The sequence below is a fragment of the Gobio gobio genome (assembly GCF_949357685.1).
Source record: "Gobio gobio genome assembly, chromosome: 3".
NCBI lineage: Eukaryota > Metazoa > Chordata > Actinopteri > Cypriniformes > Gobionidae > Gobio > Gobio gobio.
Window position 1 is genome coordinate 67,706,991 of NC_137099.1, and position 15,218 is coordinate 67,722,208.

The 15,218-nt window shown below is 43.3% G+C and overlaps 1 protein-coding gene across 4 annotated transcripts in view; it reads right to left on the reverse strand.

Annotated features, from left to right (window-relative positions):
- Positions 1-9,200: 9,200 nt before the first annotated feature.
- The window catches only part of LOC307123824 (dynamin-2-like), a 130,445-nt gene continuing 124,427 nt past the window's right edge, over positions 9,201-15,218 (reverse strand). For 2 of the 4 annotated variants that reach the window (XM_079812547.1, XM_079812549.1), the window contains 3 exons: positions 11,701-11,927; positions 11,364-11,627; positions 9,201-10,197 (listed from right to left, as the gene is read on the reverse strand). In XM_079812547.1, the coding sequence (XP_079668673.1) occupies positions 10,137-10,197; positions 11,364-11,627; positions 11,701-11,927 (552 nt within the window). In that variant the 3' untranslated portion in view covers positions 9,201-10,136. The remainder of the gene's footprint in view (positions 10,198-11,363; positions 11,628-11,700; positions 11,928-15,218) is intronic. The other 2 variants (XR_013816214.1, XM_079812548.1) reach the window with 2 other exon arrangements.

The window sequence follows — 15,218 nt, forward strand, 5'->3', positions numbered from 1 at the left end:
ACAGACGATGTCGACCCTGCGGGCTCGACTCGTCCTGTTCGACGATGATATCCCTCCAGTACCTGCCACGCCGCGCAGAAAGAAGCGCCGCTCGCAGCGGACTCCGGAGTTCGCAGAGAGAAGCTCGCCGGAACCTTTCCCGCCCGCTTCACTCTCGCCTTCCCCGCCCCCACCCCAGGCCGCCATTTCTGTTGCCGCCTCCGGGGATGAGGCGGATGCGGCCGCGGAACGCGCCTACAGCTGCTCCATCATGGCTTCCGACAGCGAGGACTGGTCTTCCGCGACCTCTTCAGTCCGGGGCTCCGGACGCTCTCGAGAGGGTGAGGACGCCGAACTTTTGCGCCTTCTCACCCGGGCTGTCGAGCAGCTAGGCCTCGAATGGGCCCCGCCCAAGGTGGCAGCGCCGAACCGACTTGACGGATGCTTCCTAAACAGTCGCCGCCGTGCGCCCACCTCCAGGACTGCACCCTTTCTGCCAGAGCTTCACGAGGAGCTCGCGAAGTCCTGGAACGCGCCATTCTCCGCGAGGGTCTCGTCTCAGGCTTCTTCGACGCTCTCACAAGTTGACGGCGCGGCTGAGAAAGGCTACAACGCTATCCCTCCGGTGGAAGAGGCGGTCGCAGCGCACCTTTGCCCGCCTTCTGGTTGGCGCTCAAAGGCTGCCCTCCCGTCTAAGGCCTGCAGAGTGACGTCATCGCTGATCGGCCGCGCTTTCGCTGCCTCCGGTCAAGCTGCGTCTGCTCTGCACTCTATGGCCGTGCTGCAAATCCTCCAAGCTAATCTCCTCCGCGACCTGGACGAGAAATGCTGTGACGCTGAGTTAATCACGGATTTGCGAAGCGCGACGGATCTCTCCCTTCGCGCCACCAAGACCGCAGCACAGGCCCTCGGACGCTCTATGGCCTCCCTCACGGTAGCTGAGCGCCACCTCTGGCTCACGCTCGCGGACATGCGAGAAACAGAGCGCGCGGCCTTCCTAAATGCCCCGCTCTCTCCGTCTGGGCTTTTCGGACCAGCGGTCAAGGGGATCGTCGACCGTTTCTCCGAAGTGCAGAAAACGACGCAGGCCATGAACCTTTTCCTGCCTCGACGCCCCGGCGCTAGCAATAGCTCGCGCTGAAGCCCGAGCCTCCAAAGTCCTCCTAGCCAGAGGCGAGAAACGACGGTTAAGTCCCGCCGCGGCCGGACCACCGTCAAAACTCTTTTTCCTGTCAGCCCCCACCACTGTGGCTGCTGCAGATGGATTTCACGCAGCCAACGAGCCGGCAAAAATGCCTTCTCGCCTGTCAATAACCGCCGTTTTTACGGCGAACCAGAGAAATTACAAAAGTTGCATTATTTCTGGTTGCACGGCTCACGCCGTATGTTTCAAATGCAGTAAATGTGCCCACTTTTCTGTGTTCACCCCTGCACACAAGCACTATAAACCCTGTGTCCCCCACTCACATAAAGCGGCCACCGGCCGCTCGAGTGCTAGAGTTAGGTCACGTGTCCGCTTGTTTGCGTCCACGACTAATCACCACACGCGCTGTCACACAGCCACTCTTAACCGGTCATGTTCCACGCGTAAGAGTTGTGCCCGCTCAAACGCGCTCACACATTTTCGCGAACATTATGCCTCAGGCGCGCCGCGCCACACACCATTTGTTTTCCGCCCAGGGTGGCCGGAGCGATGAGTGTAGGGCCGCACACAAGCCACTCCCCGCTCAAAGCGGCAGAGATGCAGTGTGTAGGGCGGCCAGCCATCGCGAGCGATCGGCTGGCCCACAGCACAGAGAGCGCGCGCACTGCGCCTGCCCCTCCTATACAGGCCGTCAAACCCGCGAAGCACGGCGTTTCGAGCCCGGAGGCCGTTCTATCCCGTGTGGCGCACGCGAGAGCGTGGGAAGCCATTCCAGGTGTATCAGAATGGGTGCTGAAAACAGTGAAGCACGGCTACACTCTGCAGTTCGCTCGCCGCCCTCCGCGCTTCTGTGCGCGTACAGAGACGAAAGTGAGCGAGGAAGTAGCACATCTACTTCGAGCAGAAATAGCCACGCTGCTGTGCAAAGGGGCTATAGAACCGGTTCCCCATTCTATGAGCGAGTCAGGCTTTTACAGCCGGTATTTTCTCGTGCCAAAAAGGGATGGGTCGCTCAGACCGATTCTGGATCTGAGGCGTCTGAACAAAGCTCTTATGAAAAGATCGTTCAAGATGCTCACGACCAAGCAGATCCTCGCGCATATTCGCCCGAGAGACTGGCTAATCTCCCTAGATTTGAAAGATGCATATTTTCAAATCAAGATAACGCCGCGTCACAGGCCATTCTTACGATTCGCCTTCGACGGCCAGGCTTATCAATACACCGTCCTTCCGTTCGGCCTGTCACTAGCACCCCGTACATTTAAGAAGTGCATGGACGCGGCCCTCGCTCCTCTGAGAAATCGAGGGATGCGAGTATTGAACTATCTGCAATGCTGCTCAGCCATCTGGACAGCCTAGGGCTCACGGTCAATTGGACCAAGAGCTCATTAGTGCCCACGCAATCAACCTCATTTCTGGGTTTGAATCTGGACACTGTGGCAATGTCAGCCCGCCTGTCACCCCATCGCGCGCGCCAAGTTCGGCGCATGGCTGCGTACTTTCGGCCGGGCAAAATCGCACCTCTCAAGCTTTTTCAGAGGATGCTGGGACGTATGCCCTCAGCTGCAGCTGTGCTCCAGCTGGGCTTAATGCGCATGCGCCCGCTGCAATGCTGGTTAAACGCCCGAGTGCCTCACAGAGCCTGGGCGTCCGGTGGCTTCAGGATCAGAGTGACTCAGGGCTGCGTGTCAGCCCTAGAGCCCTGGTTAGTAGCCGACTGGTACCAGAGGGGAGTGACGATGGGAGCCATCTCACACCGCAAGGTCATCTCGACGGACGCCTCCACCACGGGTTGGGGCGCCGTTTTCGAGGGCAGATCAGCCTCGGGCCTTTGGTCGAGCGAGGAAAAACTCCTACACATAAACTGTTTGGAGATGATAGCGGTAGAGAACGCGCTCAGGCAGTTTCTCCCGCTTATACGAGGACACCATGTGTTAGTCCGGTCGGACAACACCACAGTGGTGTCCTACGTGAACCGGCAGGGCGGTGTCAGGTCCAGAGGTCTGGGCAATCTGACAGAACGCCTGCTCGTGTGGGCACACAGCTCGCTGCGCTCGTTGAGAGCTGCGCACGTGCCGGGCCACCTCAATGTGGGCCCGGACAAGCTGTCCAGGGGCCTCATTCTCCCAGGAGAATGGTCCCAGCACCCCCAGACAGTCCAGCTGGTATGGCGCCTGTTCGGCAGAGCGGAGCTCGACCTCTTTGCAACAAAAGAGAACGCCCGCTGCCCGACGTTTCTGTCCAAAAGCGAGGATGCGCTGTCCCAAACTTGGCCCAGCCTCCCGCTGTATGCTTTCCCTCCGATCTCCCTATTGCCCCAGGTCATAGCGAAAATCAGGGAAACGCGCCGTCCGGTGCTCCTTATAGCACCGCGCTGGGAGAACCAGATTTGGTACCCAGAGCTGGTGAAGCTGTCGCACTCACCCCCCTGGCCAGTTCCGCTGAGAGCAGACCTTCTCTCTCAAGCAGGAGGGTCAGTTTGGCATCCACATCCAGAGCGATGGTCTCTGCATGTATGGGTGACCAACGGATACCCGTTGACCTGCCCGAAGGGGTTATGAACACGATTTCACACTCTAGAGCCCCCTCGACGAGGCGGTTATATAGTTCTAAGTGGTCGGTGTTTACTGAGTGGTGTGTTTCCAAGGGATTGGACCCACAGCAATGTGGGGTCCAGCGGGTGCTCTCCTTCCTCCAAGAGCTTTTGGAATTGGGCAGGTCCCCTTCCACGCTCAAAGTGTATGTGGCGGCTATAGCAGCGTTCGCTCAGACGACGCTAGGTAGCACGCTAGGAAGGAACGAGCTCATCATCCGTTTCCTCAGAGGAGCCAGACGGATGAATCCCCCGCGGCCCCCGTCGGTTCCTATATGGGATCTGGCCTTGGTCCTAGAGGCCCTGAAGGCTCATCCCTTTGAACCGCTCGAGACTGAGGAACCAAGGTTCCTTTCGCTAAAAACCGCGTTTCTGATAGCTCTGGCTTCAGTGAAACGCGTGGGGGATCTACACGCGCTCTCAGTGAGCCCGACGTGTATGGAGTTCGGTCCTAATGACTCTAAGCTCATTCTCAGACCGAGGCATGGTTATGTCCCCAAAGCGATCGGCACTCCCTTCAGGGCGCAGATTATCTCCCTCTCGGCTCTGCCAGCATCCGATGAGGGGGACGGTGGCAATTTCCTCTGCCCTGTCAGGGCATTGAGGGTTTATGTCACACGCTCCGCCGCCTTCAGGCGTTCTGAGCAGCTATTTGTTTCGTTTGGTGGGCGCACTAAAGGTCTCGCCTCCTCGAAACAGACCCTGTCCAGGTGGATAGTGGACGCGATTGCAACTGCATACGCTTCCAAACACCTGCAGTGCCCGCTAGGTGTCAGAGCACACTCCACCAGAGGCATGGCCTCTTCGTGGGCTTGGGCCAGAGGGATTTCCATCCACGATATCTGTATGGCGGCAGGCTGGGCCTCCCCGTCTACGTTCGTGAGATTTTACAATCTGGAAGTTCCTGCCTTACAGGCGAAAGTGTTATCAGTTCAATAGGGCCGTTGGTTCTGCCCAGTGATTCTGCGCAGACATAGCTCACATACTGGTAGTAAGTTCGGTACTAGGCTCATGTGAATTTGAAGGAGACCGGCGGTGCCGTTCCCTCATTTACGAGACGAGCTGTTGTGAGTTTGAAGGTGACCGGCGGTGCCGTTACCTCACTCATATAACAAGATATTGTGAATTTGAAGGCGACCGGCGTTGCCGCTCCCTCATTCATGAGACAAGGTGTGGTGAATTTGAAGGAGACCGGCAGGTGCCGTTCCCTCATTCATGGGACAGGGTGTTGTAACCACCCGTCGTAAACCACCCGTCAGTTCGAATGAAGTGTCTGTATATGTGGTGGCCCGTTTTCCTTACCGGCCACCCTGCCCGAGCAGTGTTATGGTCCCCGGTTCCCTGGGATACATATGCTGTATGCGAGGCGCGCACGGCGTTGACAATATGTTCCCGTAGCGTAAGGAACTTACGCAATACGAGAGAACCTCTCGTAAGATAACGATACTCGGTTACTTAACGTAACCTCGGTTCTCTCTAGAAGAGGGAACGAGTATTGCGTTCCTTGCCGTGCGCCCCGCGGGCTTTTACGCTTCAGAACTACGAAAACCGAATATGCAGCCCGTGAGCCCTGCTTATATACACGTGGCCACGCCCCACCTGTAGGCAAATGAAGCCAGGTGGGCGCGAAGCGCCCTCATTGGTCGCCACGTCACGCGGGCTCACCGATAGGCTGCTGCAGTTGCCAGCAGAGCAGCCAATAGCACGCTGGAATAGCCTGCTATGGTCTGCCAGGCTGCCGCACTGCGTTGACAATGTTACAAAATTAAGGATAATTTTGGGTTTTTCAGAAATCTCGAAGAAAGAATACTTTCCCGTAGCGTAAGGAACTTACGCAATACTCGTTCCCTCTTCTAGAGAGAACCGAGGTTACGTTAAGTAACCGAGTATCGTTTTCTTTGATATTTCATAGATCTTCTTGAATTTAACCATTCATGCCACCGGATACAAAAATATGAAAGGTAATGCGACTTCTCATCTCATAATTCTGACTTTTTTTCTCAGAGAAATGTTTATTTGATCATCTTTCTGAGGTGTAACTCGATGATTATTAGTGTTTAATATCACAATGTGAGGCGAGTAAATGATCCCCAGACAGGCGTTATTAACGTTAAACAAGTTATTTTAGTATTGCTTATATACTAGTTTAATACTTAACAAAATTACTAAATTCAAATAACGTTACCTTTTATTTCTGGTTAGCTTTATTTACATTTTTAGTAATTCAGCTAATTTGAATAAATGTACGTTTTTTTTACCCTTTAATATTCATATTTTATTAGTTTTATTTAAATTACCGTAGACAATTTTTAATAGTTTTTGTTAACAATAACAGCCTTCTTGTTAACAACTAAAACTAATAAAATAAAATTTTAACTTTAGAACTTAAATATGAATTACTAAAAATTATTAACTGAAATTAAAATAAAGCTAAAATAAAAAGTAATACAACTTTCTCAGAATTGCGAGTTTATATCAGATTTTGTCGGACTCTCAGAATTTCTCTCACTTCAACTTTTGACTTTTTTCTCACAATTTCTCAGAATTGAAAAGGTATAGTTTTCATAGGTATAGTCAAAATCTGATAAACTCAAACGTTTCGTTTTTCTTAATTGTACTTTTGTCATTTGTATTACTTTTTATTTCTGTTTAGCTTTATTTACATGTTTAGTAATTCAGCTGATTTTATTTAAAGTTTTTTTCAAGTTTCTTTTCCCTCCCTTTAATATTCATATTTTATTAGTTTTAAACAATTTTTAATAGTTTTTGTTAACAATAACTAAGAAACTACAACTGTTAAAAATGGTTTACAGCAATTGAAATAAAACTAATAAAATACATCAAAGGGGCAAAATTTCAACTTTTGAACTAAAAAATTTGAATTACTAAAATGAAGTGAAATTAAAATAAAGCTAAACATAAATACAAAGTAATACAAATGACAAAAGCACAATTACGAAAAACTAAACGTTTGAGTTTATCAGATTTTGTCGGACTCTCAGAATTTCTTTTTTTTCTCTCACAATTTAAACTATTTCTCAGAATTGAAAAGGTATAGTTTTCATATAGGTATAGTCAAAATCTGATAAACGCAAACGTTTCATTTTTCTTAATTGTACTTTTGTCATTTGTATTACTTTTTATTTCTGTTTAGCTTTATTTACATTTTTAGTAATTCAGCTCATTTTATTTAAAGTTTTTTTCAAGTTTCTTTTCCCTCCCTTTAATATTCATATTTTATTAGTTTAAAAAAATTAACAGTTTTTAACTGTTAAAAAAATGGTGTACAGCAATTGAAATAAAACTAATAAAATATATCAAAGGGGCAAAATTTCAACTTTAGAACTTAAAAATTTGAATTACTAAAAATGTACTGAAATTAAAATAAAGCTAAACAGAAATAAAAAGTAATACAACTTTCTCAGAATTGCGAGGTTTATATCAGATTTTGTCGGACTCTCAGAATTTCTCTCACTTTAACTTTAGACGTTTTTCTCACAATTTCTCAGAATTGAAAAGGTAGTTTTCATATCGGTATAGTCAAAATCTGATAAACTCAAACGTTTCGTTTTTCTTAATTGTAGCTACTTTTGTCATTTGTATTACTTTTTATTTCTGTTTAGCTTTATTTACATTTTTAGTAATTCAGCTCATTTTATTGAAAGTTTTTTTCAAGTTTCTTTTCCCTCCCTTTTAATATTTTATTAGTTTAAAAAAAAATTACAGTTAAAAATGGTGTACAGCAATTGAAATAAAACTAATAAAATATATCAAAGGGGCAAAATTTCAACTTTTGAACTTTTGAATTTTTGAAAAATTTGAATTACTAAAATGAAGTGAAATTATAATAAAGCATTCCATTGAAAATAAAGTCGTGTTGAGAAACTCGTTAAATTTCAAGAAAAGTCGAATTAAAATGTTTTTGTTTTGTTTTGAGAAAAAAACTTTAGAGAAATTCTAAATAAAATGTTGAGAAACTTGTTAAATTGAGAAAAAAGTAGAATTAAATTGATAATAAAGTTTTGTTTTGAGAAAAAACTCGCTAAATTTAGGAGAAAAAAGTAAAAATAAAATGCTGAGAATGAACATAAAATTGAGAATAAAAAAAGTCGTATTTCAAGAAAAAACTATTTAGAAACATTCTAAATAAAATGTTAAGAATTAATTCATAAAATTGAGAATAACGATTTGTTTTGAGAAAGTCGGATTAAAATGTTTAGAATAAACTCATTAAATTGAGAATAAAGTCGTGTTGAGAAACTCGTTACATTTCAAGAAAAAAGTTCAATTAAAATTAGAAACATTCTAAATAAAATGTTGAGAATAAATGTATTCAATTTTGAGAATAAAGTCATTGTGTTTTGAGGAAAAAACTCTAAATTTTGGGAAAAGTCGAATTAAAATGTTGCGAATTAACATTCAATTTGGAGAATACCGTTGTCGAAACAACTTTATCCTCTATTTAGTGATTCTCTAAAAGTAGCTGTTTTTCGTGTCATTATAATGAGTTTACTCTGCAGACGTGTGATCATTGCTTGACCCTAATCTCCTGCCGTAGGCTGTGATGAATAAATCCAACAGTAGAGTATCAGATGCCCTTTTATTGATAATCATCACTCGTGCTTTTGTTCGCAGTCCATGCGAAACGTCATGAAAGAGAGAGAAAATACATGAAGGAGTGAAGGGTTTCCACTCCCTGTTAGTCACACGGTATAAAAGCCTTGGGTTTCCAGCTCAAGCCGAGTGAGACTCGTGTGGACTGAACCTCAGAGGAGTCCAGAGGATGTGTTAGTGCTAGTCTTCGCCTGTGCTTGAGATGCTCAGAGGAGGCATTAGGGCGGACCCTCAGGAGGAACAGGAAGTGGGTAAAGACGTCTGTAAACGCAGGTGTGACGGCACACATTTAAAGTGTTGCTCGACCTCCCAACACCTTCCCTGAAGTTATAGAAAACTATAAACTAGAGATGCTCCTATCAGCATTTTTGGGGCCGATCACCCATTACCGATCACCAAGATCATGATCTGCCGATTGCCGATCACAGAATGGCAGGGGAATGGCAATCTTTTATCTACAATCTTGCAGAGTTTGCACCATTTGTAGAAATGAAACTAACTCTAAATTAACTGAGTCAAGATCTTGAAGAACCACCAAGTGTTTATTTTAGAAAATGAGATAACTTAAGGCTACTGTAGGCCATCTTTCCCAAATAAATGTATATAATAAATGTATATAATTATCTCACCTAAATATTTGATCATGCAGTACATTTTTGTTTTTAAAAACTAATTTTCAGGTAGATCTAACATTAGTATTGAGGTAAGATATACTAAAGACATTTAATAAGAAATCAAATGTAAATTAATATTGGTCTTCCCTGAATAAATTAAATTAGATTAATCCTTACACTTAAGGTTGCAAAAGTTAGTCATTCAAGAGCAGTGAGTGTAATAAAGGTGCATCAAACAACACAAGACAAAGAGAAACTCAGAGACAACAGCAGTTTATTCGACAGCTGTCACTTTAAGAGCGAACACGGATACGGTTACAGTTGCACAAACGTTCACTCGCGAGTCACCACGGGGTTTACGTGCATACTCGTCAAGACGGTAATTTAGTACATACATTTGTGTGTATCTGACCATTTCAGCGCAATTTGTACTCGCAAGCTTTTTGTGAGATGGCTTGTGTGTGTGTGTGTGTGTGTGTGTGTGTGTGTGTGTGTGTGTGTGTGTGTGTGTGTGTGTGTGTGTGTGTGTGTGTGTCTCTCCAGACCATGCGCGCGAGTGCTGAGCGGTTTGAACACTGGCAAGACTTAAAAATAAATGCAAATGATAAACTTTAGTGACGATGCGACACTGCCTCGATTGTGCAAAGTGGCAAATCCTGTGTCAACTGTGCAGCTGGATTTTAGTGCAGATGCGATGATATGAAGCCATTTGAGCATTCTGAAAGGGAGAGAGAGAGCGCGCGCACGCGGTGATTCACGCGCGCTGTTTGTGAACTTAAGTTACGTCCCACAGAAAGTTTTCAAATGACTGCGTAAGTTATTTAATATAGAAATATGAATTGTACCTCACCTTCAGCATTATAATTATTTTACCCGCGCTGGAAAGAGAATGAGACGGTGTCGCTGCATATCATGCCCTAGCTCTCACGGCATTTTATGTGTCGTCAGCATGCGATCGGTTCATGAGATCGGCCTTTTTGGAGACCGCCGATCAATCATCCCAAAGCGATTATCGACCGATCGGAGCACCCCTACTATAAACTTATTACTACAAGTGCTACTATTTGAAGTGTATCAAAAATCATGTGTCACTCAAACTTTGAGTTGACGCCCTTATTTGCACGTTTGTGTGTGTGTGTGTGTGTTTGTGTGTGTGTGTGTGAGATGTTGGTTCCTTTGGTTGTTGAAAGTCTCAGTCCAGTAGAGACGGCTCTGATGGTCTGATGATAATGGGCCGGTTTGGAGGTCTCCTGCTACACACACACACACACACACACACACACACACATCAGGGTATTATAGTACTGTGAAATCGGTTTCGCCTTTTCCAAAAAACACTTACTTTTAATCATTAATTCCATTTTTTCAAATGGAAAAATTAGAATTTCAAATGGTTAATTGTATAAATCAATAAGCATGTCTAATAAACTCAAATTAACATTTTATTAAAACTTGACAGAAAAGACAGAAAATACCCTTTTAATAATAATAATAATGCCCTGTGAAATAAGTTTGATAATTTCCCCCCAAATTCATTTTTTTTTTCCATTTTCAGGTTTTATTTTCTTCAGGATTCAGTTTTAATGGTCAAGTGAAGTTTTAGTAATCAATAAGCCTAAAGAATGAAATTATGACATTTAGACAATTTAACAACAATTTATTAGAAGTTTAACAAAAATGACATTTTTAGGGCCCTTATTCATTTTAATTAATTGAAATTTAGACATTTCAAGATTCAACAACAGTTTATTAAATGTTTAATATTTTTTTCCAAATTCTCTTTTTTCCATTTTGTTTTTCCACATTTCTGCTTTAATGATCAAACTAAATTATAGTAAATAAAAAAGCACGTCTGATGAATTGAAATGTACACATTTCATGATATAAGTTTAAGAAACATGACACTTTTAGGCCCTATGACATCAGTTTTATTATAATGGTTTTGTCAAGTAAAATAAATATGAAACATTTTATTTTTTCATAAGTTTCTCTGGATTTATGATTTAATATAAATGTATTATCAGAAACGAAGGCATAAAACATTAACAACTCAATTCATCTTTTAAAATGTAAGCGAATGAAAATCCAGCAACAGACGCATGGATGAATAATGAAGGGATTCCTTGAAACAAATATTTAGAATGATAACATTTTAATAATTTTGTTATTATTATTATTATATACTAAAGCAAATAACTATTAGTCACAACTAATATCAGTAAATCATGTAATATTTGACTGACTTGAAGAATCATGAATATTAATTACCTTCAGCCAGTGGGAATAAATGATTGGTTGAAAGGCAGCCAATTAGAGAATCTTACTACGAATAATCTGTGGCTCATGAATATTTAATTTGTTATGGGACTTGACATGTGATCTAATTAATATTCACGAGGCTGTGTAGGAAGAGTCGTACCTGGGTATGCCGGGTGGCAGAGCGGGCGGCACGCGGGCGGGGCGAGACGGCACCTGAGGGGGCGGAGCCTCCAGAGCGCCACTCCCAAACACATTAGCGCTGACTGGAGGCGGGCCGGGCCTGGATGGCACAGGCGGGACTCCAAACGCAGGGGAGGGGTTCAGAGGAGGCGCGGCCGGCGGGCCGGGGGTGGGGCCTCGCACTGCAGGGGGCCGGCCCGGGGGCGGGGCCGTGCCGGAGGACGGCTTGCGCTGAGATGGAGGACTGACACACACACGTTTGGCTTTAAATGCGCTTCCGTTATCACCAGAGCCGTGATTTATTAGAGGAGCAGTACCTGGGGTCGGTGTGGATCCAGGTGTCGTCCACCGGAGGCGGGACGCGCGCGGATATGGTGCTGGTGCTGATGTCACCGATGATGTGCAGCGCCTCCTTGAGCGCGTGGTACATGCGCAGCATCTCGTCGCGCCGCTGGGCCTGGTCCGCAGACTCCTCCATCAGACTGGTCTGATCGCCGGACGAGTACAGGAACGCCAGCAGCTCCGAGTGGATGAACTCCTTCGCCTGAGACACACACACACACACACACACACACACACACACACACACACACACACACACACACACACACACACACACACAGAGACACACAGAGACACAGACACACACACACACACACACACACACAGAACAAACCCCGCATGAACTCACTGACGACACTTCCAGGTGGAGACTAGAGATGTTCCGATACCCTTTTTCCCTTCCCGATACCGATTCCGATACCTGGGTGTGTATCTGTATATACATCTGTATACACAACTAGCCCTGTATGAATTGCTAGAATTATTTTATGGTGTGCTTCAGACTTATCCCTTAATAAAACATGAACAAATACATACAGTGAACTACATTCATTACAGTATTTTCATTATCTGACATGCATTTGACAGTAATATTATTTATTTTTATTATATTTTTTTATTAAATCTAACACTGCAAACTGAAAAAGGTATTTTAGTTGTACAATATAACTGTATAAAAAACAGTGCAAGAAATAAATGTAGGAATATAAAAAAAATATATATATATATTTATCAGAAAATAATCTCTTTACAACAAAACAAGTGAAAAATAAGCAACCATCTAGGCATTATTAATAGTAGTAGAGACGTATTATTATTACATAGAGACGTAGCTAAATCTACTGTACAGCAGTAGCCTAAAATATTCTGTCAATTTAAAATGTTTTAAACCGAACTTTTATTTTGAAGGGTAGCCGTGAAGATATTTCAGTGTCTGTGTTCCTTATATGAAAGTTTTCCCAAAATGAAACGGTAAATTCTCATGAAGTGACAGTTTATGCGTTTGTGTCCTCATATAGAGACCATAGACTGTGAATATGGACGTAGAGAAACTGGTGGAGTTTGCCGCTTGAGTGACACACGGCAGAGATTACAAAGACAGCGGGCGAGTGTCACGCGTGTGTGTGTGTGTGCGCGCTAGGGATGGGCGATATGGACTTAAAAATTTATCCCGATATTTTCTAGTATTTATTGCGATAACGATATCAATGACGATAAATGTAGTATCATTCCCCATGTTTTTGGATACAAGTGAGAGCTGCATGCATTCTTGAGAGACTCAGAAAAACAAACAATGATCTAAAGTAAAAAGTACATGTCATCAAATAGGCTCCTATAATACATTAAAAAAAAATAATAATAATAATAATATATATATATATATATATATATATATATATATATATATATATATATATATATATATATATATATATATATATATATTAGGGGTGTAACGATTCATTTTAACAACGATTCGATTCGTATCACGATTTGAGGTTGTCGATACGATTCAAGGACGATATTGGTTCATTTAGAACGATACGATCCAAAACGATTCAGTGACTTGAAATCGATTCAGTAACTTTTTAGCCAAAAATTGTGTGACTGAAATAAATATCTGGATACTGGTCAGTGCAGGTGAAATTTCCTAGATTTCTTTTGTTTCTTGTAAGGGAATCAGGTATCAATTCATTATGGATATAAACAAACAAGTAAACAACAATTAATGGCAAATGCATTCAAATTTTATTTGAATAAAGTGCAACCAACAGTTTAGGTTGAATTAACAGGAAGTTAACCTTTTCTGCTCTCATTTTAAATATTCAATACATTTTCAATAAAAGCACAGTAAGTGCAACCAACATTTCAACAGGTTAACCTGCTACTTCTGCTTTTGTTTTCCAACATAAAAATATTACAATATTAATATCAAAAATAAAGTGCAACTAACTTCTCTTCAGGTTTAATTAATAGTAGGTTTACCTGCTACTTTTGCTGTTGTTTTTCAACATTAAAATAATACAAATACAAAAATAAAGTGCAACCAACATTTCTTCAGGTTGAATAAACTGTCTGAACCTGCTACTACTCTCAGTTTAATAAACAAACAATATTTAACAAAAGATAAAATGTAACCAACTACCCTTCAATGACTACAGATTTATTTTTCAAAAATATCACCATGATCTGACCACAGAACACTTGTCTGTGCGTTCACTATGTCTCCAGCAGTACTAAAACTCGCTCTGCTGGCACACTGGTGCCAGGAATGCACAGGTAACAAGCAAGGGTTGAAAGTACAGGTAGCGCTTTCTCCTGGTGGCTTGATAATTTCTCGCTCGTTGGCTTCTCCTCTGCCATGCGCCATGCTATGTTTTGTTTTCTTAGCGCTGCTGCTGCTGGTGCGTTGCGATGATGTCACAGATAGGCAGACTGAATCGAGTAACGTTTAACGCCTTTATTATTAAAAGTGCTAAGAAAAAACATCCATATAAAGTCTGACGTGCTTAAATCCAATGCGTTATTTCCTATTATCGATACAATCGATTGATTACCTTCTAAAACGATGTTAGATCGATATATGTCGTCCGGAAGGCCAACTTGCCGAGCACAGATCGATGTAGTTAGATCATAGGAAAATAAATCGATGCATCGATGTAGTAGATGAATCGTTACACCCCTAATATATGGACAGTGAAATGCTCGTTGGGTCAGCAGGGTCAGACAAAAACATGTGGCGGAGAAAAGACACCTGTTAACTGCAAAAGACTTAAGAATTAAGGTGAAGAATTAAGTGTGAAACCATCAGGAACCCTTTAGTCTCCAGCGCCACCATTTTCCAGATAGGTTGAGAGTGACTCTTGAAGGACCAGCACCACATCCTCTAGTACCACTGTTTGAAGAATTCATCTTCCAGAATCTGGCAGTACGTTTTGGGAGTTCATTTTTAGTCCATCTCTGCAAAACGGACTTCAGGATAGACTAAAATGAACTCCCAAAACGTACTGCCAGATTCTGGAAGATGAATTCTTCAAACAGTGATGCTAGAGGATGTGGTGCTGGTCCTTCAAGAGTCACTCTCAACCTATCTGTCCATAAAGCCTATAAAAAAACCTTCTTCATGTATTTTACAACACTTCAGCTTATGATTCTTATCTAGTGGGGGTCATTTTTTAGGATTCTTTACCTAACTGAAGTCTCTGAGATCCTGACACCTTCACTTCTGGAGACTCCAGGTAGGTTGCAGCTTTGGAAAATGGTGGCGCTGGAGACTAAAGGGTTCCTGATGGTTTCACCCTTAATTCTTCACCTTAATTCTTAATTCTTTTGCGGTTAACAGGTGTCTTTTCTTCGCCACATGTTTTTGTCAGATCCTGCTGACCCAACGAGCATTTCACTGTCCAATGGTCACGCCTTAACTGCAATGTCTAGTATTGCATTAGTATTGCATCCTTCTCATGGGCATTTAATACTTTTTGACTTTTCAGTC